The sequence below is a fragment of the Lepidochelys kempii genome, chromosome 4 (genome assembly GCF_965140265.1).
Source record: "Lepidochelys kempii isolate rLepKem1 chromosome 4, rLepKem1.hap2, whole genome shotgun sequence".
In the NCBI taxonomy this organism is placed as follows: domain Eukaryota; kingdom Metazoa; phylum Chordata; order Testudines; family Cheloniidae; genus Lepidochelys; species Lepidochelys kempii.
The window spans coordinates 73,411,070-73,435,913 of NC_133259.1; the positions used below are offsets into that span (position 1 = coordinate 73,411,070).

The following is a 24,844-nucleotide window of genomic DNA, read 5'->3' on the forward strand; positions in this document are numbered from 1 at the left end:
AGTGGGAGAGTGAGGGGAGCAGGGAAGCTGCCAGTAGGTTGTTTGCAGCAAGACACCAAACCTTCCCAGTAGGGAGGCTGCACTCGCTCCCCAGAAGGGAAGGAAAACAAGCACAAGGGACTGACTGAGGAGAGGAGTAGCAGGATCCTGTGCCACCTATAAGAATTCGCCTTGCCCCAAACCTGAGTCTCCAAGGCTAAAAAGGACTGAGCCTACTGAGGCGAACAAAGTATTTTGCCACAGCTAACACTGCCTCTTGCGTGGTTTCTGGGTTCTGGTCGTTTCTCTGTTTTGGTTTGCAGCCTCACTCATTTTAAACCGTCATTGTATTGTGCTCTTTCTTCATTTTCTTTTTTTACATTATATAATTCTAGAAGTGGAGATGGGATTATTATTTTTCTTATGGGAAGTTGTTAATTAAAAACCCACATGGATCTGGACCATTTTTCAAAGGCTGCAACAAACAGCAATTGTATCAGCTAATGAGGCTGCCAAGCCATTGTTGTCCATGAGAAGCCCTGGTGTTTAGAAGAAGAAATGTTATTAGACTTTAGCATTTTTGTTTCCAGCCTAGCAAGAACAGGTCTGTGCTATCCACAGGGCGTGCTTTCCTCTATATGTGGCTGCTCCTGCTTTTAGATAGCAGTGAGTGCTTATAGCTACATAAATTGCACTGCATGATTATAAAAAATAAAACTTAATATAAGAAAATAATCTAAGATTGTAAATGCATTGAGAAGAATGAAATGTCATAATAAATAAAGGGTGGCCTATCAATTATGTTGTAAGGGTTTTGCACAAATGTAGTCATGGCTGCAGTAAAAAGACCTTTATCTACCAACCACACAGAACAGCTTTCACATGTAGATTGATTTTTAGATTGCATGACATACTGAAACCAACATGTCAATAAACCAGAGAGAAACCATAAGCATGATTAAATACATTTCAACACAATGAGTTCCATTACACAATCCGTTTTGTATATTTTTCAATGAGGGGCACACTTTGGGTCACACAGAAACATTTCACATCACTGACAGCACTAAGGAAAAAAGCTTCTTAAAACAGAGAAAAACTGATCACTTAGGATGGCTTTTCTCATAATTTTTCTCTATTTTTTACTTGAGATCAGAAGGTCTATCTATTGTGACAGTTCACTGATGGAGAGGCAAGAAATCATAAAAGGGAGAATTTTCATTATTTACAGAATTTTGCTTCTTTCTTGACTTTCAAGACAACATCATTTACAAAGGGCATTTTGGACCTGCTGAACTATGTTGTGACAAATCACCAATCACTGACTCTCCCTAGAAAATTACCTTTAAGGGCATACTAATATGTATTAAAATCAAACAGAAAGGCAGGAAACAGTATTGCACAGCTTGTCCAGTTACAGATGGCACCTCATTGCTTTCAGTGAAAAAGTTTGCTCTCCCTCAAGATTTTATCTTGGATCTAACGTACAGAAAAATGAGCTGGAGTCAGAGATCAATGAAAAGGCTGCCAAGGAAGCAAGTGCTTTTAAGTAAGGCTGGGGCGGGGCAGGGTTGGGCAGCCAGTGGAAGAAGCCAAATAATTAAATAATAATAAACAATAAAATAATAATAAACAGTTCTGCGGAAAAGGACCTAGGGGTGACAGTGGACGAGAAGCTGGATATGAGTCAGCAGTGTGCCCTTGTTGCCAAGAAGGCCAATGGCATTTTGGGATGTATAAGTAGGGGCATAGCGAGCAGATCGAGGGACGTGATCGTTCCCCTCTATTCGACATTGGTGAGGCCTCATCTGGAGTACTGTGTCCAGTTTTGGGCCCCACACTTCAAGAAGGATGTGGATAAATTGGAGAGAGTCCAGCGAAGGGCAACAAAAATGATTAGGGGTCTGGAACACATGAGTTATGAGGAGAGGCTGAGGGAGCTGGGATTGTTTAGCCTGCAGAAGAGAAGAATGAGGGGGGATTTGATAGCTGCTTTCAACTACCTGAAAGGGGGTTCCAAAGAGGATGGCTCTAGACTGTTCTCAATGGTAGCAGATGACAGAACGAGGAGTAATGGTCTCAAGTTGCAGTGGGGGAGGTTTAGATTGGATATTAGGAAAAACTTTTTCATTAAGAGGGTGGTGAAACACTGGAATGGGTTACCTAGGGAGGTGGTAGAATCTCCTTCCTTAGAGGTTTTTAAGGTCAGGCTTGACAAAGCCCTGGCTGGGATGATTTAACTGGGAATTGGTCCTGCTTCGAGCAGGGGGTTGGACTAGATGACCTTCTGGGGTCCCTTCCAACCCTGATATTCTATGATTCTATGAATTAGATTTCAAGAAAAAAATAAATTTGGCTTTAGAGCTCCTTCATCATTTCCAGTGAATTATCTACATTTGAACTGTGGCCCTTGACTGATACTTTCACTTAAGATTTTGACAGGGGAACCTGGAAAACTAGCTATGAACTGAAAGCATTGATTTGCAGCAGTTCTGCACTAATGGGTTCCGAGAGACTAATAAAATAAGTTACAGTCTAATAAAATGACTGATCTTTCATTCAGTGATAACACTGAACCTTAGCTGTGAAGTCAAGTTATACACATTATTCTAAATGCTGGCATAAAAAAAATAGCAGAAGCCACATGTTTCCCAGCTGCTCTATAAACTACACTGCAGAACAGTGAGATCAGATAACAAGCTCAGAACCCTCACTCCTAAGGTGATGAAATCTGGATATAGCAAAGTGGTGATTTACTTGATTTGCATGAATGCCTCTTGCTGACTAATCCAACAAGCAATATTGCAGTGCCTATGAAGAAAATCCTTGCACAATAAGGCAGGGCGGTGATAGGACAGGACTGTACTAGCCAGGAGATCTGGATTCTATTTCCAGCTCTGTCACTGTCTTTCTCTGTGATTGTGGGGAAATCACATAGCTTCTCTGTGAGGGTTCAGGGAGGGACAATGATGCTCCCCATAAATGAAACGTATGGTCCTTCAGCTTTGGCTAGGCCCATATGCATCAGAACTTGCTTTCAAATTCCTGAGAAGAGGATGTTTTTTACGAGGAAGGGAGGAACAGAAGAGCCACCATTTAGTTGTGTCATTTTATTTCAGATTTGATTAAGATATTGTATTAGGGCACATATACACTGCGAAAACACCCAGCGGCAGGGAGTCTCAGAGCAAGGATCAACTGACTTGGGCTCCTGGGGCTTGAGCTACAGAGCTCAAAGTAGCAGTGTAGATGTTTCTGCTCAGGCTGGAGCCTGGGCTCTGAGACACTCCCCTCACCAGGTTTCACAGCCCAGTCTCCAACCTGAGCGGGAAAGTCTATAATACTACTTTTAGCCCAGTAGCGAGCCCATGCCAGCTGATGCAGGCTTGGAAGGTACATCTACACAGCAAAGAAAAACCCACAGCTGGCCTGTGCCAGCCGACTCAGGCTTGCGGCACTTGGGCTGCAGGGCTATTTAATTGCTGTCTAGACTTCCAGACTAGGGCTGGAGCCCGAGCTCTGGGATCCTCCCACCTTGCAACTAGGTTGCAAAATGACACAGAGAGAAAGTTGATGCTGCAATGAACAACAATCAACTCCATAAGTTTTTCCAGGGGGAATTTCCACAGGTTGGAGAAAGGAGCATGCCTTGTCCAGCAGCTGCTTCTGAACTCTGCTCATTCCCTGTCTTCTAGACCTGTGGAGTCCAGTGTTGTCAACTCTTGTGATTTTATTGTCAGTCTCATGACATTTGGGGGTTTTCTTAAAGCCCCAGCTCCTGAAGTTGTGTTATTATCTCAGCTGTCACTTAACAAAGTAAGTTTCTAGCCTTCATAGATGCAGAGAAAGCTTGAAAACGTGAACCCTAAAGGCTCAAAAACAAGAAGGAAAATAAAAAGAACCCAACATTGATTATTTAAAAAACAAAGTCTAATGATTTTTAAGTCAATCATATGATTTTGCGGGGATAGACTCATGAGTTTTGAATGATTGGCAAATGTGGAGTCCTCATTGTCTGGCTTGTGTAGTTGTGCATGGGGTCTCCATACCCCCCGCTATGACAGGAGTATGGCTTTCCCATCCCTCTTCCATCTTTGCTAGAACATTTGGCTTTTAGTAATGATTACCATTTTTCTAAATTATTTGTAACCCCATGGAAATGTGTTTGATAGGTATCAAAGTTAATTACTTATGCAAAGCAAAACTATGACGGATGTTTACAGTGAATTACTTACAATGAATGAATATTTTTATATATTACATAACGCATTGTAATTACTTAATCCATTTAATAAAACTTATAAATCTGGGAAACATCCATAAAGATCACAAAATACATTAATGCTAAAAATTACATCAATTATTGAGTAATCAATAGCTAAAAATTACTACTAGATTTGAAAGTTTATTACAAATTACTTGTAGAAAGCAAAGATATTAGCCCTATTAGAATTACAATTGCTGTGCTTATCTTATACTATTGCATGTACTTGGGTTATATGATCTGTGTTTTTTATTTAAGATTACCTTCATGAATCTCATTTTTCTCCCTTTTCTTAATTGTCAGCCACCTAAAAGCAAAGTCACAAAAGGTTAAACAATGCTTACATGGTAAAGACATCAATAATGTCCCCAGCAGCTCTTGCCATCTCAAAGTAGGTTTGCAGAATGTTGACAGTTCCCGAGAGTGCTTCATGTCCACAGCCACAGAAGAGTGCGACCCCAGCATACAGCAGGATGGTGGCAATCAATGAGGCATAGGGAATACCTCCCAAGCACTTGATGCAGCACTCAAAGCACCCTGCATAGGAAGAAAATAATACTGTAACACTTTTTATTGTCTGGCTATTCCAAAAGCACCAGCACCTTCTTTGATGTAAGGCAATATTTGCGTTCATGTATATGGCATATGCACTCTGAAAATTGAAGATTGCAGGCCAAGGAGAGAGCATGTCAGCCACCAGCAATACAACCTTCTCTACACTGTCACTGTCCTCAGCATCAGAAAACGGAGAGCGATTCATTCAGCTCTTCTGCCTTCTCAATTGTTGTTTGACCCACTACACTACACTACACCAATCCTGACTAAAAGGAAACTATTAAGCAGTGTGAATCGTCTGTATTTTATGTGCTTCTGGTGTTTCTATTCAGAGCAGATTAACACACTGAAACTAGGCTAAACCTATAATCATTATTCTAGTTGGATTATAGAAGAGGACCTAAACAAAACCAGAGAGGAAGGATGGTACAGTAATCAGGGCAGTGGCCTGAGGCTCAGGAGAACATTATATTCCCTCTTACACCTTAGACTATGTGTGCGAGATTGGACAAGTCATTTAGTCTCTCTGTGTCTCAGTTCCCTTCTGTAAAACAGTGATAATACCTCATTGGCATGTTGGAGTGAGGATAAACACATTGTTTGGCACTCAGATACTACAATGACAATAGTGCTGATAAAAAATCCCCACATGTGCACACTTAGAGCCTGGTTTGCCTTTTACACCAGTATAACTCCACTTACTTTAGGGTCATTGCTCCTGATTTACACCAGTCTAAGTGAAATCAGAAAAGGACCTAGAAAATGAAAATAGTTTAGATATTACAGATGAACCAAAAAGCTTTAATACTGTACAGTGGCTTAACTTTTTGACCTCTAAGGTTGAGTATATTCAGCCTTAGATTACTACGATGAGTTTACTCAGATCCCATGTCTCTTTTCTTCTCCTGCAGCACTTACATTTCTCTCTGCATACTTGCTCCTTCCCAGCTTTCCTACTGCTTCCATGCTGATGATGCTCATTAAAAAAACAGTGTGTTAATTAAATTTGTGACTGAACTTCTTGGGGGAGAATTGTATGTCTCCTGTTCTGTTTTATCCGCATTCTGCCATATATTTCATGTTATAGCAGTCTCGGATGATGACCCAGCACAAGTTGTTCATTTGAAGAACACTTTCACAGCAGATTTGACAAAATGCAAAGAAGGTACCAATGTGAGATTTCTAAAAATAGCTACAGCACTCAACACAAGGTTTAAGAATCTGAAGTGCCTTCCAAAATCTGATTGGGATGGGGTTTGGAGTATACTTTCAGAAATCTTAAAAGAGCAACACTCTGATGAGGAAACTACAGAACCCGAACCATTACAAAAAAGAAAATCAACTCCTAGTGGTATCTGACTCAGATGATGACGATGAACATACATTGGTATTCTCTGCTTTGGATCGTTATCAAGCAAAACCTGTCATCAGCATGGACGCATGTCCTCTGGAATGGTGGTTGAAGCATGAAGGGACATATGAATCTTTAGCATCTGGCACGTAAATATCTTGTGACACCAGCTACAATAGTGCCATGTGAACTCCTGTTCTCACTTTCAGGTGACATTGTAAAGAAGAAGTGGGCAACATTATCTCCTGCAAATTGCAACCAAACTTGTTTGTCTGAGCAATTCAATGAAGTAGGACTGAGTGGACTTGTAGGCTCTAAAATTTTAAATTAAAAATAAAACAATGTAGAGTTTTTTGTACATAATTCTAAATTTGTAAGATCAACTTTCATGATAAAGAGATTGCACTACTGTACTTGTACTAGATGAGTTGAAAAATACTATTTCTTTTGTTTTTTACTGTGAAAATATTTGTAATAAAAATAAATATAAAGTGAGCACTGTACAATCCTGTACCCCATGAAGTCAGTGGGAATATTGCTGTTGACCTCCTTGGGGCAAGGATTTCACCCTATTTCTTCCGGCGTGTGCATGGACAGTGACTGTGGGGAAATACCAAAACAGAAATAATAAATAATAATGAAGGGAGTAGAATTATACAGATGTGAAACCAGCGTAAGAAGAGAATCAGGCTCACAGAAGACCTGGACAGAAACAAACTATTCAACACCTTTGCCCAAAGACCTCCAATCCCATATTCATGTATTGATTTTAAAGACACCCATCCTGGTAATACACTGGGAAATCAGTGCTTTAAAATAAACAGTGAAGATAAATATGAGAACATATGAGTTGGGAAGGAGTCTCTGGCTAATGTACGCAATGATGGAATACCAATATCATTTGAACAACTGCAACAAATACACCTACCAGCAGTATGCTCATATTTCTGGAATTACCTATCACTCAACTACTATATGAAAGGAAATTAGGTAATTAACTTCAATGAATCCATTTTACATTAAAAATAATTACATTTAGCAAGCATCAAAACTTCCACCATACAATTTACTAATTTCATAAGTCTCAAAACATCACACCACCCATCAAAAAAGAGAACTTGATACTATTAAGGAAAATTTTGGCAAGACCAATAGAAAGCCCTAATAGATAAACCAATCCAAAGTGACTAAACAACTAATGCAGAAAAGGACTCTACAAATTAGAACTAATTCTCATTGATTTCTTCTGGTGATGTAAAAAGAGAGAGATATAAAGCAGTAATGTGGTTATGCTGTAAGAACAAATTATGGCATCAACATAGCACGTAAGACATACACATAATTAAACCTACTGGTATAATTCTCATCCTTCCATCCTAAAAATGTGTAATTGTCTATACTTGCAAACTTGCTAAAAATATCACTATATATTTTACCTACTGTATAATTTACCCACCTACAGCATGTATTAGTTACCTATATAGTTGCTATACAAATTCCTCTCAGGAATTTGATACACACTGTTTTGGGAAAGTGATCTACAAAACATTTGAGAATTTTTTCTCAAGCCACAATGGTACTGAGGTATATTCACCTTTCAGGGCATGAGTCCCATGGCCAGCAACGTAGTTACACATGCACAACCATGAACATGCTAATTTGGAAATACAGGTTCCACTCATTTTATTTTATTGTTCACCCTGTGCTAGAACCCTATATAATGCAATATAAAGAGAAAGATGACCATGTTCACACTAAGCTTTCAACACTGATGTATCAACATGATTGCAACCACTGATGTGTCACTACTGTTGCATGTTTGTGATAAATCTTATACAAAATATGTCTTGTAAGGTATCATTGGAAAAGTTGTAATCTGTTGAACAATTTATCCTATTTATATGCATGTATTATCATTGTATATGAAGTTATGAATCTTTGCTCTGTGTTTGTGTCTCAAACATGTTGTGTTCCTGGGTAACAAGGCAGATTTACATCAAGACCAGGCAGCCATGGTTGATGGACCATTAAGAAGAATCAACTCTTCCAATGGCCTCCTCCTGAGGACAGAAAGCATATGGACAATGGAGGCCCACTGACTCAACAAGGCATGGAGAACATGTGATCCCTGACTCCATGTTTGTGACAGTAACTTTCCATGCACATGGGTTGAGGATATAAATGGAGACTGTGAAATCATCCCCTGGCCTCTTTCCTGCTCCACATTTCTGGACAATGATTTCTAACAAAGGGAAACTTTGAACAATGGACTGAGGTCCCCCAGTCTTTTGCGTGATCCAGAGAGACGTACCGCAAGCTAGGAGATTTAACATCACTGCTATTATCCTGATTTACAAACTCTGAAATCAGCCATAATATATATGATTCATTTTAACCATTTAATAATTCTATGGTTTATTATATTAATAAACCTTTAGTATATTTTGCTAAAGGACTGGCTACCAGTGTGGTTTTTGGGTGAGATCCACAAGTACAGATTGATCTGGGGTGAGTGTCTGGTTCTCTGGAACTGGAAAAACCTAACAGATGGGATTTTTGGTTTTTAATATTCATTTATCACAGAAGTCTGGTTTGTCTGGGTGGTGAATGAGGCGCTAGAGGGCCTGAAGGTGACTGACTGTGGCTTCATAATAACTAGTACAGTATTTTGGAAGCACGCATTTGTTAACTGATTTGGTGAAATCTTATGCTAGAGCACACCATCAGTCTGGGGTATATGCCCTGTATTCCGGCAATCTGACCTGAGACTGGTGCTCTTAACCATGTCCTCTACCAGGGAGTGTGACAAACTATTTAACAGGAACAATTCAGTGTCAACAGTGGCTGTACTCACTTTGCCCTCTTGTTTACCTAGATTTTTTTTTCCAGTTTAAGGTTATAATATAGAACTGCTGGGGCTACATACTTTTGACTTAAACTATAAGAAATGTCCCTTTTCTCCAATATTGCATTCCCCCGCCCCCAGCCTTGGAATTGCAAATCATAAAAGCAGAACTGGCCATTGCATTCATCATCAATCCACAGAGAAAATATTATATCCAAATGCATTGTAGGTGGCAAGCCATGGAGCTGTACTATGTGTGTGTAATGCCAACTTCCAAAAATGTTGTTATTAGCTATCAAAACAGGTGCACATTAAGGCTGTGTTAATGGATGTCTAAACCAGTCATTGTTCCACAAACAGCTGCCTCCTCCCCTCCTCAGTGTAGACTCTTCTTGCCCAGATTAGGAATAACCAGTGTACTGGAATGCCCTTCATAGCTCCTGCTGTAGAAGGTTTGAAAAGTAGTCTCTCCACAGGTTTTGTGGAGGAGCCAGAATTTGCTCCAGTCCGGGCTGCTTTTAGTGGCTGCAAGTTAGCGAATGCGCTTCTTCATGTAGCGGCCAACCATAATTGTGTGTATATAATTTTCTCTTTACTTTATATTAAGGAGATAAATGACTTAGAACTCACTACAGCAATTTAAACTGCAGTTGGGGTTTATATACAAATTGGGCATAGAAACACCACCACCACCACCATTCTCCTTGTTTATAAAGTGTTACTATTATGTGAACTCTTTGCCATCACTGCAGCTGATGTTCTGCAAGTGACATATGAAATAAACAATCTGTCTCTGCCTAGTACACAGAAAGAATACTGTCTCAGAGCCTGATTGTCTTGTCACTTAAACCCATGAAAACTGTATTGAAATTAATGGAATTACTCTGCTGTAAAATGGGTGTGACACCTGAATCAGGCATGCATTATTGCAATTATGGTACTGGCTATAATATTTAGTATTCAGAAAGCCTATCAAGTCCAGAACAAGAAGGCAAAAGAGAAAAACAAGAACACACAGAATACTGAAGTAGTTTGTATTTTTATTTGTATATTTCTCTTTCTGAAAGCATCTCCATAGGTATCTGGAACTTTTGGGAGAATCCAACTATTATTTATATAGCCACAGAAATATACATGCACAATGCAGAAAAAAATAAAAGATCCTGTCAATGAACATGCTGAATATTTTTATGAAACATCTGAAACAGTTTTTCAGTTACTTCTCCATCAGATATTAGGACACAGTGGGAACAATAGATCATCTGAAATGCCAGAAAGAGGTTGCAATGAAATGGGAAACAATTTGAAAATCTTCCTTATTGTCTATGGCTTTTCCAGGCTGAGGTTTGCAGTTTTGTAGCAAAACATTAACAATTGGTCACATGGTGTAACAGGGCTGCTGGATCAAATTAACACATATAGAACTCAAAGAACACAACAAAACAAGCTGATTTGGTGTGTTTCACCACGTGAACCTGAATCGTAATCTGAAGCTCTAGAAGTTTTGGAGTATGTGAAACAAAACTAATGGAAAAATCAGCAAAAACACTGGCAAATCAAAAGTGACATATTTTGCATGGGACTAGTTCTGAAAAGTCATTGAGAAATCACCTGACAGGGGAAGTGACTATGACGGCTTCTCTACACAGCCCCACGTTATAGACTGTCGAGATGTGAATTGCAGTGCACACTTAAGTATTGCAGTGTAACTGCCCCACATAGATCCTGCTAGTACAAACTAAAAGGTACCTAAATTCACATTAACACAATCCAGTGTGAATATTTTGCAATGATTTTCTGATATGCTGCTATTATATTGGGTATTTTAGAATGCAGTCCTGAACTGCTCAATAAACAGAAATGGGTGAGCAGTGTGAAGGATACATTAATTTTTGTAAATGTCCTGATCGCTGGTGGGATGACACCATGTCTTCAAAGGTGCCCAAGGATTGCCAAACTATTTTTCCATTTCTAGAAGTCCATTTACATACAAACATCCTTGGACAAGAACTAAAACTGGATTGAAAAGAAAATTAAAACTTTGGGTATCCTAGGAGAACAGATGTGTTCTAACCAACTTCCATTTCAGAACATCTTCTCCAATTGTTCTAGGGATGGCTGAGAAAAAGAGAGTTGTAATCTAAACCTACATCATAACTTTGTAACTGGCCCCTATCTCCATGATGGACCAAACTAGAATTCCAGATTCAAGATGCACCCAAGCAATGATGGGTGTGTATCTGAATATCTGGATCCCAATTGTGCAGCTCAGTTCCATCTCTGAACACAGCAGACAAAGCTTTTATGGATTTAATGGCTGTCATGGCAATGAAGAGGAAATAAATTGATATTTTAATATCAATGGATGAATCAACTCAGGCACTATTAGACTGTTTAGGAGCTAACCAAATGTATTCATGAAAGTCCTCTGTAGAATAATGGAAATTTTGAATCTCATGTTAAGACATCAGGATATGTAAATAGGTTAGGCTGTCATCTTAAAAAAATGTTACTTGACACTTCTTTCTGTTTACCTTGTGATCAAATTCTTCATCTTAAAGTGGCACGTTATTGAAAATGTCATCATTCAATAATACCAGTTATGTTTTAGTTAATGAATGTTCCTGATGCTGCTGATTCAAACTGTATTTTTAAATTTGCAAAACATTAAATATTTTTAAACACAAGCACACACTTTATGTGGCTTTTGAAATTTAAGACTAAAGACACTTGAAAATTTCAAGCAACTTCCATCTGGAAATATTAGAGAATTGTCTACTTCTGTGAGTTTATTACTGCAAAATTGGAAATAATTACTACACATGAATTTAAACATTTAAAAACATGTTGTCAACTCTTACAATTTCATCGTGAACCTTCCATTATTTGCCTATTTAGTTAAATCCCCAGCTTTTGGAGTCCTGGAGAAATGGACTTGCAAGAAAAAGCTAGAAAACATGACATCTAAAAGCTCAAAAAACAGAAGGCAAATCAAAAGAACCAAGCTATATTAGTTTTAAAATGTCTGGATTTTGATGGGGTCTGAGTCATGATTTTTTAACGTTTACGGTTGGCAATACTTGGGGTGGAAAACTGTGAAAAAGAAGCTTACCACAAATACTTCCTACATGGCTTTAAGGAGCCAGTTAGCAGGTACACCATTTCCTGTTCTGCTACTGCCCAACAAACTGGCTTGTCTAACTGAGGATCCAGGCAGCATGCAACAGACAATTGCAGTGCACTGTAGCCAGTGGAAGAAGCACTCCAGGGATTGACCTGGACACCACAGGAAGACAGACAAGATACCAGGAATTTGGTATCATTAGGCCACAAATTTATTAAGTAATGAATCTGGTAACTATCCGGAAATAAGTTCAGTGCAGGTCCTCCTTCTTTTGTAATCTATTCCATATGGGGGTGGGCTGCCATCAGCCCCTCTCCCCCACCCCCACCTCTACACCATTAACCTGATCCCAGCACCATTGCTGGGACCCCACTGCCCTTCCCCTGGACATGGGTTAAAAGGGTGGGGAAGAGGGGGTTGTCTCCTCTCTGTACAAGACATTGGGGGCCCCAATCCCATTCCCATCTTCTTTAGGGGATGCTTCCTCCTAATCCTCTTCCAATTCCAGTTCGTCAGGGAGCCAGACCCCTGACAGGATGAGTACCTGTGCTGATCTGCCACGTTGCAAAAATATAAATTTTACAATCTAACCTATCCCACCAGGCTCCCACTGCCATGACCAATCTGGCAGTGAAGGAAAAATTCCTTCCCAGCCCCGAAAAGGCAACTAGAATGATGTGCTCAGCAAGGCAAAAACCTGACCCTACTCTATTCCTGAGGGATGGGGCCAGCAGGAGGGAGGCTTTTCTTCTCAGACAGAATGGTGCCCCAGGCTGGGGGGAGGGCTTATAAGCCCTCCGCCCGCTTGAGCATGCATGGGAGCCAGACGTATGTTGCATCTTTGTGTCCAACTAATCAGCCACAGAGCCAGCAGAAGGCCAGGAGGAGTGCACTCCTTAAAGGGTTTTCTTTCCCCTTCTGGCCCAGACAAAGTCCCCTACTTCTGAGGCTGTGGGAAGGCAACAGATGAATACTTGGGTTGCTGCTGCCTAGCAACAACAAATGTCAGCTAACGGCACAAAAATGATTAGGTGTGACTACGCGGACAGACTCTTTCCCTTGCACATTAGGTATCAAACATCACTGGTTCTACTGTTAGCTGCGTTTTCCCACAGTAAGTATGTTGGAATGTAAGCTGACCTTTATGGCAAGAGCGTTAGGAAAGAAAAAAGTTCTGAAGTCTTTCAGGAAGTGCGGCTATTTTATGGCAAACAACTGCACAGTCAGTAAATAGCTGCACTCAGCATACGGCCCAGGCGGAGGAGGAGGAATCATAGGTGACTGTATGTTACCTCTGTGCTCAACTGATCCACTTGCTAGGGACTGATTCAGCCATGACCTCCCCCCCCCCCACCACACACACACACACACACACACACACACACACAAAGCTGGAGCACTCTCATAACTACTTTTACTTGCAATGGCTGGTAACAGACCCTCAAGGCCATAATGCCAGCTGGAAATGGCTGGGTTGCAGCTGAGTCCTCTGTTCTCCCATGCCCTCCCCTTAATTCATCTCCTAAATACAGTATAAGCCAACCAGGTATTCACCTTGCCAGAGAACCCTTCATCTGACTGATCAGGGCAGTTCTGTTGCATGATGGGCCAGGACCCGACTGATGTGCTGACAGCAGTGCTTGCTTAATAATAGGCCCACACAGCTGGAATTCTCTCCTCGAGGAAATATGATTAAGTATACATTCTCCAACTTTAGTAAGACCAGCAAAATGTTTGTCTTTGCACAGACCATCTCAACTGATTATATTGTGGTTTTCTAGCTCTTTGATAAAACCACATGCAGCAGGAGCAGGGTGTTTGATCTCCTTCTGTGAAACTGTGAATATCTCAGTTTAAACCTGTAAATTGCCCAGATGGTGCTGGACACCAAACAATAATCGTAAATGATACAAAGCCACAAGTATGTCTATTCATGACCATATTTGGTCCTCAGACTGTATAGAGAACTGCCAGGTTTTAAACACAAAAGTCACAGAGCATAGGACCTAGGAAACTTATTCAATACACAATATTTGTAACACAGAAAACCCGAAGGGATAAGCAGGTCTGTTAGTATTAATAATTCTAGGTATATATTATTTCTTTTTATACTTCCTGAGCAAAAGAAACCAAATTTTAGAGATTAATATCTTGGATACTTCCAAAATTTCGAAACAAAAAGTAGCAATGGACTGTGGACTAAGTAGCATGACTATAAAATAACTCTGTGTATACTCCCAACGCCTTTTTAGCTCCAATATAATGAGCATGTGAAACCAAACATATTTGTTTTACTCTCTAGGTCTATAAAATGACAGTCAATTTAAGCCATTTCTGTTTCACATCCCCCTCAGCAATCAAAAGACAAATGCATCTGAACTAGGGACTGGTTTGCCAAATTTCCATTAGATATGAATTAAACCTCTCAGAAATGTGATTTCTTTATTCTAATGACCAATTAAAATGTTAATTAAATGTAAAAATCTAATTTGTTAAATAAGATCAAAATCAAATCAGTTAAACCAGAGGTTCTGTGGTCTTATTCTGTGGGGTGCTTATCATCTCCCCTTCTAAGATGAATGCTGTACACTCAGTGGATTGTTAAATTATTTGTCTTAATTTACACTTCTGAGTGATTGCTTTTTGTTTTGTTGTTTAATTTCCAAGACAAAGTTACCTGTTCCATATTGTAAGGAGCAGTAAGAACTGAAAAGTTAGAATCTGGATTTTGAATTTCTCCCATAGTCTGAAAGATAGCTCCAGGATTTTTAGATCCAGAGTTTTGATGTAGTCTACAGATAGAGTCCATCAACAAGGATCAGAACTGGGGGCTAGATCCACAAAGGGCCAGAGATAGAAAATGACTCTATAGCCCAATGGTTAGGGCACTCACATGGGAGAATATTTAATTATTATAAACAGTGGAACAACTTCAACAGAAGAGATTAATAGAGACCTGCCCCAGAATACCTCATATTTCAGTGCTTCAGGCATTTTCCTGGGAGGGTGGAGACCCACATTCAAATCCCTACTCCAAATAAGGTATACAGGGGGACTGAATCCCAGTCTCTCACATCTCGGGTGAGGGCTCTAACCACTGGGCTAAAGTTATTGGGGGGTGAAACACCCCCACCTCCTCCCGCTTTCATTCTGTTTAGGTTTAGGCATGCTTTAGGAACACCTATTGGATCAGGAGCCACAAGAAATGCCTACTTTGAGAATCCCACCAGTGCTTATGTGTGAGACAGGTGCCTGGGCACCTAGACTGAGGCAGCTGTGTCCATGCTCACTGGCAGAAACTTAAGCACCTTGGGACGTTCCTGTGTGAAATTTAGGTGTCTACAGAATTAGGCAGAAGCTAATTTAGGTGTCTACAGAATTAGGCAGAGCAGGGGTTTTGAGGATCTCAGTAGCACATAAATGTTGGATTTAGGAACCCAAGTCCTTTTATGAATCTAGTCCCGGATTCTGATTCTTGACCCTTGAAAAATTAGTGAGATGGACTGTTCATATCCAGGTTTTTGCATCAGACATATCTCTACATCCAATCAAAAATAAAAAAAATCCAGAAAAACAGCATAAGAGGCTTTGGGTTTACTTTTATGAAATTACAACATACAGTAAAATTCAGGGTATTCCATTGTTTACCCTTTGGTACAGTTAGTGACAATATCAGTATCACTTGATAAGCTGGTTCCTAAATAAAAATTGGTATCAAAGTACAGCATTTAAATTGACAGCAATAAATGTACCATATTAACTATAACTCTCCCTCCCCCCACCCCCCACACACAGAGCATAGTCATGGGTAACACTCAGAAGAATTCAATTGCCACTACAGTTTATTGTACTTCCTCGGAAATTAGAAAAATCAATCACATTGAAGCCAAGGCCACAGAGGCAAACACTAGTTAGAACATAAAAGCATAGTAGAGGCAGAAATGCAAGAGTGATTGTTAAGTGTACTTCAGAGCCCAATGCTCCTTCTGGAAAAATAACTTCTCTGTCCTAGTCATACATATCCTCTGACAAAGTATTTTGCACTTATTTATAAACCTAGAACTAAATTGTCCACTGACTTAAACCCCATGCAACTGCATTTAAATCAATGGGATTGCAAACGGACTGTACATAAGTCCAGAATTTAGCTCCTAATCTCTAAAGTTCCAATCACAGAAGGTGCTGATTTGCCTCCTCTCCCACTGAAGTCAATGGGAGTTCTGGGCTCTCAGTATCTCCCAGAATTTGATCAGCACATCACAGGATAAGAACCTGAAATGGAAATGACACATAAACTCAAAGAAATAGGGCCTGAGTCTGATCTCCTTGACACTGAATCTACACCAGTTTAACTACACTGACTTTACTGGAGACAATCCTGATCTAAACCAGGAATCTACAAATGGGATCAGAATCAGGCCCTAGTTTGTTTTAGGTTGATTTATAATGTATGGTAAAATGACAAAACAAATAGTAGAATACTCCATATTCACTTGAAAAATGCTGAAGTATGTTTTACATGTAATATGCTGTAATGTCACATGAATACAATTTAAAAGGAGAAATTATAAGAACAGTACTGCCATAAAATATGATTTCAAAAGAAAAATGGTCAGAAAAACAAAACCAACAATATCCCATCCTCCTTGAGTACTTTAGGACAGAGCTGCATAAATAAAATGTGTATATAAAGAATCATTATCTGGTAATTGGTGACAGGTAAAAACACAAAAGACACTCATAAAACATTTAAAAACTGCTCATTTCTTACTCAGAGTTACACACTGAGATCCTGAAAGTTGAAGCAGCAATGACAGGATGGCACAAATACTGCTTCTGAGACTTATTTTACTTTGAACTGTAGCATATATATGGAAAATTGTCTATAGCTATTATAAAAAGGAATGAAATGCGCAAAGGAGAAGGCATTTACCTCTTTCTGACACAAATCTATATTCTTTTTAGGCTATGCTTCCTAAATGTTTGCAGTAAAAGTTTGTATATAATTGGCATCTTTCCCCGCCCCTTCTTTTAAATAGGATCATAACAATCAAATTAAAAAGAACTTTTGGAACAGCTCTAGTCCATCCCCTGCCATTGCACAATTGTCCCCTATGGTAAATTTTGCAATGCTTTCAGTAGTTCATTTTCAAATTATTCTAACAATGGGGCTTTCTATTTTCAAAATCCCTACACCTGATTCTGATCTCACTTACACTGATGTAAACCAGGAATAACTACATCAGAGTTATAGTGGGTAAATTGAGTGCAATCAGAATCAGTTCCCCTTTATTTCAGGCCTTGTCTAAACTAGAAAAGTGAAGGGGTTTAACTATATCAGTTTAAAAATCCATCTAGCTAAACCAGTGAAATCCCCCAACATAGACACATTAAGCCTTGCTTATTCTGAATTTTCTTAGATTACTAGGTGATTGCCATAGTTTGTTTAAATAAATTCTTAGATCAATTTAGTTAAACTAGTGCACTTTTCTAGTATAGACAAGGTATTGGCCAATAGCTTTATGTGAGGAGGTTCTCACATTTTTTTTTCACAGTGTGTCCCACTTCTCAATACATGAATTGTCTTCTGGATCACATCCTCTCTCAGCCCTATTGTAATTGCAGTTATTATCTTGCTATAAAACACTTGCAGTTAGGGGATGTTACAGCGGTTAGCACAAGAGAGTCTGGATTACACCTGGAACTTGAAGAAACTAAGTGGCATGCATTTTGGGGGGGGGGGGGGGGGGGAATTGCCAAGTCCCTTTGAAAAAGTACTTGAATTATACTGCAGAACATCTTTGTGGCAACAACAGAAATTACCTATGTGAAAAAATTATACTGGGGAAAGTTTAACATATTTTTGACTGCTTATTCATACAATTTAGCAGCTGGAAACAAGGAGCAGAGACAGCACCATGTGAACAACCAGCTCTGCGAAGATCACCTATAAGTGCTTTGCAGACCAGTTTGAAAACCTCCAGTTTTATTCTGAATATTTATTCAAATCGTACTATTCTGATCAGTTTACTTTTTACTCCAAAAAATGGTGTATCTGTGTGGGTGGGTGGGAGGGAGGGAGACAGGGTAGTGTTTTTTTTTAATATTTTGTTTTAATACCACTTATTTATCAAACAAATCCTCCTTCCTTAATGATGTGTAATTCTCTCCCTTCTTTTGCAGGATTGGTAACGAGAATTTGAACCTTGGCACTGATGATGTGGCAGGATTTGGATTTTTAATAGTGATTTAAAGCACCATTAAATTCCACAATGATTAACTTGCTTGATTAATTACCCCATATTTTCATCCAAAACACTCCCTTATGATTGCTATTATACAGCCATCACTAAATGTAGTGTGCTTTGAAAAATAATGCATAGACTATAAGAATCTTAAATACAGTTCAACAAGATCACACAAATCCATCAAGACACCTTCCACATCAGAAATAATGTTGCCTAATATGAATCACATTAGCACTTTCTTTACCTAACTTGAAAGTGTTAGCTTAGTTATATGCTAGGTAATTAATTCCTAAATAGATTGCTTGACTGGCTTCTAATGAATCTGTAGTTTTGATGCCCAGCAGAGATGATGTGGAATATGTTTCTTATTCAAAAAGGAAACTTGCAGGAGAAAAGCAGTGAGCAATTCAAACAGTGAGCAATTCAGTGAGCAATTTGCTAAACAACTATATTTAGCAAAGCCACCTGGCATAGAGATCTATGATTTCTTTCACTGCCATTTGATGTACCAACCATTTTAAATCCTTGTTAGAAATGTGTATCAGGGCAAACTGATCGAAGGCTTGGTGTACACTTAACTATATTGACCTATGACGGTCAAGGGTGTGAAAAAAAATCACACCTCTGACCAATGTCGCTATGCCAACCTCACCTCCAGTGTAGATGCAGCTATGTTGACCAAAGACATAGCTACTATCTTTCAGGGAGGCGGTGTTCCTAAAGAATGGAAAAACCCCTTCCATTGATGTAGGCATATCTATAAAAGCCTTTAAGCTTAATAGAAGGGTGGTCTCCGTAGTTTTTTTTAAACTTTCCTTAGGACTTGTCTATACTACAGAGGCTATGCCAAAGATGAATGTAGATGAATGTAGAACCTGAAGAAACATCTGTGCATGCATCTTTTGGGGGAAAACTGCCAGGTCCCCTTAAAAGAAAATCTGAATAAGCATTTGTGTAAATGTACTACACACTCTTGTCTTCCAATCCCTTCTCAAGACCCACTTCTGCCAAAATGTCCAGTGCTGAATGATTAGTCTGAGGGACAGCTGGGGAAAGTAAATATTTAATTACTGTATATTACAACAAAAATAAAACAAACAGCAAATGTGTGTGAAAATTGGGAACACTTCTTTATCTGACTCTCCCTCAATCCTTATGTGTTGCTCATCCTCCTAGATCGTAACATCTTCAGGACATGAATTGTGTCTACTTTTATGTTTGTTCAATGTCTAGCACAACTAGGCCCTGATTCTGATTAGGCCCCATGGGTGCTACCATAATATAAATATTAAATATTATTTAATAACCATAATAATACTAAAGTAAACACGTTTGGGGGTGACAAGAAAGATAGCATCAGCTAAGGAAGAAAACAGTATACAGGTGGGAAAAAAGAGCAATACAATTCAGGGAGACCTGTAATCTCATGTTAGGAAGAAGAAATGGGTGGAATAGTAAACAGGAGATTGGGCCTAAAAATACCCTTATATTTGGCAATCTCTAGGTGTCAAGGGGATGCCACCTCTCTGCTGTTTGACATCTGCTCATTTCTCCATATGTCACAATTTCTGAAGCTAGAATGTTGATAACCATGCCATTCTAAAAAATTCTTTCTTATTTACAAAAGTCTAATCACATCTCCAGTGTGGAAGGTGCAAACTCTCCCTGTTGGCACACACATATACCAGTGGAAGGAGACATACTGAAAGGCTCACAGTGGGAAAACATTGGCAGAAAAAATATTTCTTTCTTTGCTAATTTACAAGAGAAAACAACTTTTAAAACCTTGAATGTATTTCACAAATACCTATAAAAGTGCAAAGATTTATAAGGACAATTTTGAAAGCAGAACATCCAAAGCACACAATATAAAGAACTCTGTAATAGCAGTCTAGCTACAAAGTAGGACATTCTTAATGTATACTCTGTTTTAAAGCCAACCTTTTGCTGACATGTATAGCACTTCATTGTTCACTTGTACAGTGCAGACCAAATCTCTGGGGCCAGCTGAACCACGCTAGTGCAGAACCTTTAATGGGTAGAAAAAGGTGGCTACGAGGAAGTTATATCAACTAGACCAGTTTCCTGGTGACTGCTCCACTGATTGGGAATGTGGAAGATTACACCCAAGAATGCCCCTACATCTATCTGTAGAAGGACAAAGCAAGTGACACAGCACCAGCTAAGAGGATTCCTCAGCTGCCCAGAATGCTACAAAGGGATCACGGCCAGGAGCCAAGATTTGACCATGTTTCTTTTAAAAGGCAGAGTTTCTATTTTTTGAAAGTTGTTTTCTGGTGCTCCTCAGTTCCATCATAGTATATTTGAATAGGATAAAGTACACTACAATGATGAGTATAGTATAGCTTCAGTAGATATACAAGATAAGGTGACTTAAACAACCAGATTCATTGCCCAAAAACGTTATGATGGTCTGTTCTTTTCTTATGCTCACATCTTATGCCATCTTCATATGTGTGGCACCATGCCCACTCAGAATTTGTTTGACTTATCTGATTAAATTATAAGTGACAAGGGTGATGGGTTTAAATGGGCAGAAGCATAACACTGCAAGTGATCTCTCCTATTCTGCACACTCCTCTTTGAGGCTACATGTTTCTTTGCATTTGTTACCTGCTGATAACTATGTACTCAAAAATACTCAAAAAGTGGGGGGAAAAAAAGAAGAAAAGAAAGACACAGTATCTGTGCATAATCCTAGTTGATAAAGTACAGATTGGATAATGAGATGGTTTCTTTAGGCGTTGAAAGAGACAAGATGTGTGAGGCAGTGTCTTTTATTGGACCAACATATGCTGGTGGAAGAGACAGAGTCAAACTTTAGGTGTGGAAATATATGTTGAAATTACAGACTGAAAACACTCTTAAGGAAATCTGGTGACAGATAATATATATTTAAAAAGACTCTTCCCTACATGTCTTCGCCAACATGGGAAAAACTCAGCCAGGAAAAGCAATGGCACAAACTCAACAACAAATAATAAATGAAGCAAGCTAACAAAGAACGGCCTTGTGGTTAAGGTATGATGACTCAAAAAGGCTGAGTTCCATTCTTAGCTCTGCCATGGATTTACTATGTGATCCTGGACAAATCACTTAACCTCTCTGTATCCCACTTCCCCATCTGTAAAACAGGGAAAATAACACTTCCCAATCTCACAAGGATGTTGTGTGGATAAATTCATTAATGAGTTTGAGGCATTCTATTACTGTGGTGTTTCTGACTATGGCCCCAGCTGAGAAAGCTGTTTAAGCCACTGAAATCAATGAACATGCACTGTGAGCACAATGAGATTAACATACAGGGAAAGCATATCCAGATTGCACATACCCACAAGAAGAAAAGAACACAGGACTTGAAGGAACCTCATGGATTGAGTCCAGTCCCCTCTAACACAGGCAACCATGTCTCATATGCCAATGATGTTGTATCACTTAATTCTGTCTTTGTAAGTGTTTAATCCACCTGCTTTATATTTTCTCTGAGCAACGAGACAAGTCACACTTATTGTTGTTGCAGAAGTGAGGCCCACATTGGCATCTCAATATAAACAGAGCCAAGAGTCAACAACCAACTGACAATGGATGAGATGTGCAATAAAGTGATTTTGCTTAAAGTAGTCCTGTATTAGAATCACTCTTGACAGTGTCTGCAGAGGTGGAATTGATATAATTCCTTAGGGAAAATACACAGTATGTGTGTAAGAACACTTACTCACAAAGACGGAATTAAATGACACGCGGAGCTAAAGTCCTGGCACGTGTAAGAAAGATAATGATATGTTTTATATTGAAAGGGCGTGGCTATATAGGTATTTCCAATCATTTCAACAGAGCTTGCTGACCTCATTGTTCCCTAGGTGCATGCACAGTTCACTCAATACAAGCCAGCTACCACATATAAATGAGCATCCTGGGGAAGAGGGTGAGGAGATGCAAACTTCTATTTGCCCACTAATATGCAGACATTGCCAAAGCACAGGAATTCAACTTCCACAGACATGAGCAAGAGAGACCCTCCTAGTTAGGCTTTGCATTGCTGGAGCCTCAGATGCTCTGCTGTCACCACCACTTGCATCTATTTGCCCTAAGATGTGTCACATTGGTTGCTGTACTCTGTATTGTTAATAATATATTACATTTAATAATTCACAGTTAGAGGCATTTTTCATTCCAAAGGAGTCCAAAATCTTCACTGACTATTTTAGTACAGATCAGAAAGCAAACAATCAAGGCAGCCAGTTACCTCAAACTGGAAGAAGAGTGCAAGGTCTATCTGTGTGACAAAATGTGCGTCCTTACACTCCCATCAAGTTGACTGTGGTGGTGGAAGCAATGCTCTTGACCTCATCATGATTCTGACCTTCCAAAATACATAAAAGGCATCGCCAAAGCCAAACCCCCTGCTTCTCTATGCTTCCTTACATAAGCAAAGTAAGGTGCGAGCAAACCTAAGTTCACCAGAATGGTAATACTTTTGTTTCTCCATATGCACAAAAGCGTGCAGCTCTGAGTTGTGGCACTGTGGGGTAGTTATTACTTGGGGGACAACATGTACATGTTTCAGAGTAACAGCCGTGTTAGTCTGTATTCGCAAAAAGAAAAGGAGTACTTGTGGCACCTTAGAGACTAACCAATTTATTTGAGCATGAGCTTTCGTGAGCTACAGCTCACTTCATCGGATGCATACCGTGGAAACTGCACCAGATATTATATGTACATGTAGGACAGACCGATTCCATACTGACAATGCGATATATTTGATATTGATTTATAGTGACAGTATGCACTTTTCTGAACTTGGAATTGGGTGTGAGCTGCCGTTCAGTGTTCACTTTTGAAGAGTTAGTACAGGAGCTGTTGAGGCTCAGTCATCAAAACAGATTCTTCTCAGTACGAGTTATACCTCTCTGACCATTTTTATGACTATCATCATGACGGAATTGGTCGATATCATTGGTTCCACACAAAACCTACATTTATATAAAAATAAATGCAGCATAGCAATAAAGACAACAAATCAGCAGCAAAAAGAGACAAATACAGCCTTGTCATTTTATAGTCAATAATTATTTATTTTGTGCCCAAACTGTCTTTATCCTTGGCCAAGATCATTTCTGGTAGTGAAGGGATTCATTAGGAAGTGCACATGGGAGAGACATGCAAAGGCAACTGCATTTAGGAAAATTCCCTCTCTTTTTATATGCATCATTTAAAGTTTGTGTTGTAAACTGATGTCACATTCTCAGAGTACATGAGAATTACAAATTAAATAATTAAATGTAGATTTGCAACAAATTGTGTAGCACAAATCCCATTAAAATGAAAACTGTCATTTATGGGACATTAATGCTTATGAAAATACAGAGAAAATAATGTTGTGCTTAGCTTTTATGTGCTCTTCAGTACATTAGGTTTATTGCAGATTAAATGAGACAGATCTTGATCCCACACCTAATAAACATACAAGTTACAGAATCATAGAAATGTAGGGCTGGGAGGAACCTTAAGAGGTCATTAAGTCCAGCCTGCACTGAGGCAGGACCCAGTTAATTTAGAGCATCGCTGACAGGTGTTTGTCCAACCTGTTCTTAAAAACTTCCAGTGATGGGGATCCCACAGTCTGTCTTAGAAGACTATTCCAGAGCTTAACTACCCTTCTAGTAAGACAGTTTTTCCTAATATCTAACCTAAATCTCCCTTGCTTCAGATTAAGCTTCAGATATTTATTACTTCTTGTCCTACCTTTTGTGGACTTGGAGAACAATGGATCAATGTCCTCTTTATAATAGCCCTTAACATCTTCTAAGACTGCTATCAGGTCCCCTCTCAGTCTTCTTTTCTTAAGACTAATCACGCTCAATTTTTTTAACCTTTCCTCATAGGTCAGGTTTTATAAACAATTTTTAGTGATCTCTGGACTCTCTCCAATTTGTTCACACCTTTCCTAAAATGTGGCATCCTGAACTGGATACAGTATTCCAGCTGAGGCCTCACCAATGCTGAGCAGAGAAGGACAATTACCTCCTCTGTCTTATAGATGACATTCTTGTTAATACATCCCAGAATATTAACCTTTTCACTATTATTTTACATTAACTTACTTTTATTTGTGATCCACTATACCCCCAAGATCCTTGTCAGCAGTACCACCACCTCACCAGTTATTCCCCATTGTGTAGTTATGCATTTGTTTTTTCCTTTCTAAGAGAAGTACTTTGCACTTCTCTTTATTGAATTTCATCTTGTTGAATTCAGACAAATTCTATTTTGTCAAGGTCATTTTGAAATATAATTCTATCCTCTAAAGTGCTTGCAACCCCTCCCAGCTTGGTGTTATCTGCAAATTTTATAAGCACACTCTCCACTCCATTATCCAAGTCACTAATGAAAATATTGACTAGTACCGGACCTAAGACTGACCCCTGTGGGACACCACTAGATATAGCCTTCCAGT

The 24,844-nt window shown here is 39.2% G+C and overlaps 1 protein-coding gene across 2 annotated transcripts in view; it reads right to left on the reverse strand.

Annotated features, from left to right (window-relative positions):
• Positions 1-24,844, reverse strand: part of GPM6A (glycoprotein M6A) — a 344,803-nt gene that overhangs the window by 60,418 nt on the left and 259,541 nt on the right. For both annotated transcript variants that reach the window (XM_073341667.1, XM_073341666.1), the window contains exon 2: positions 4,588-4,780. In XM_073341667.1, coding sequence (XP_073197768.1) covers positions 4,588-4,780 — 193 coding nt within the window. The remainder of the gene's footprint in view (positions 1-4,587; positions 4,781-24,844) is intronic.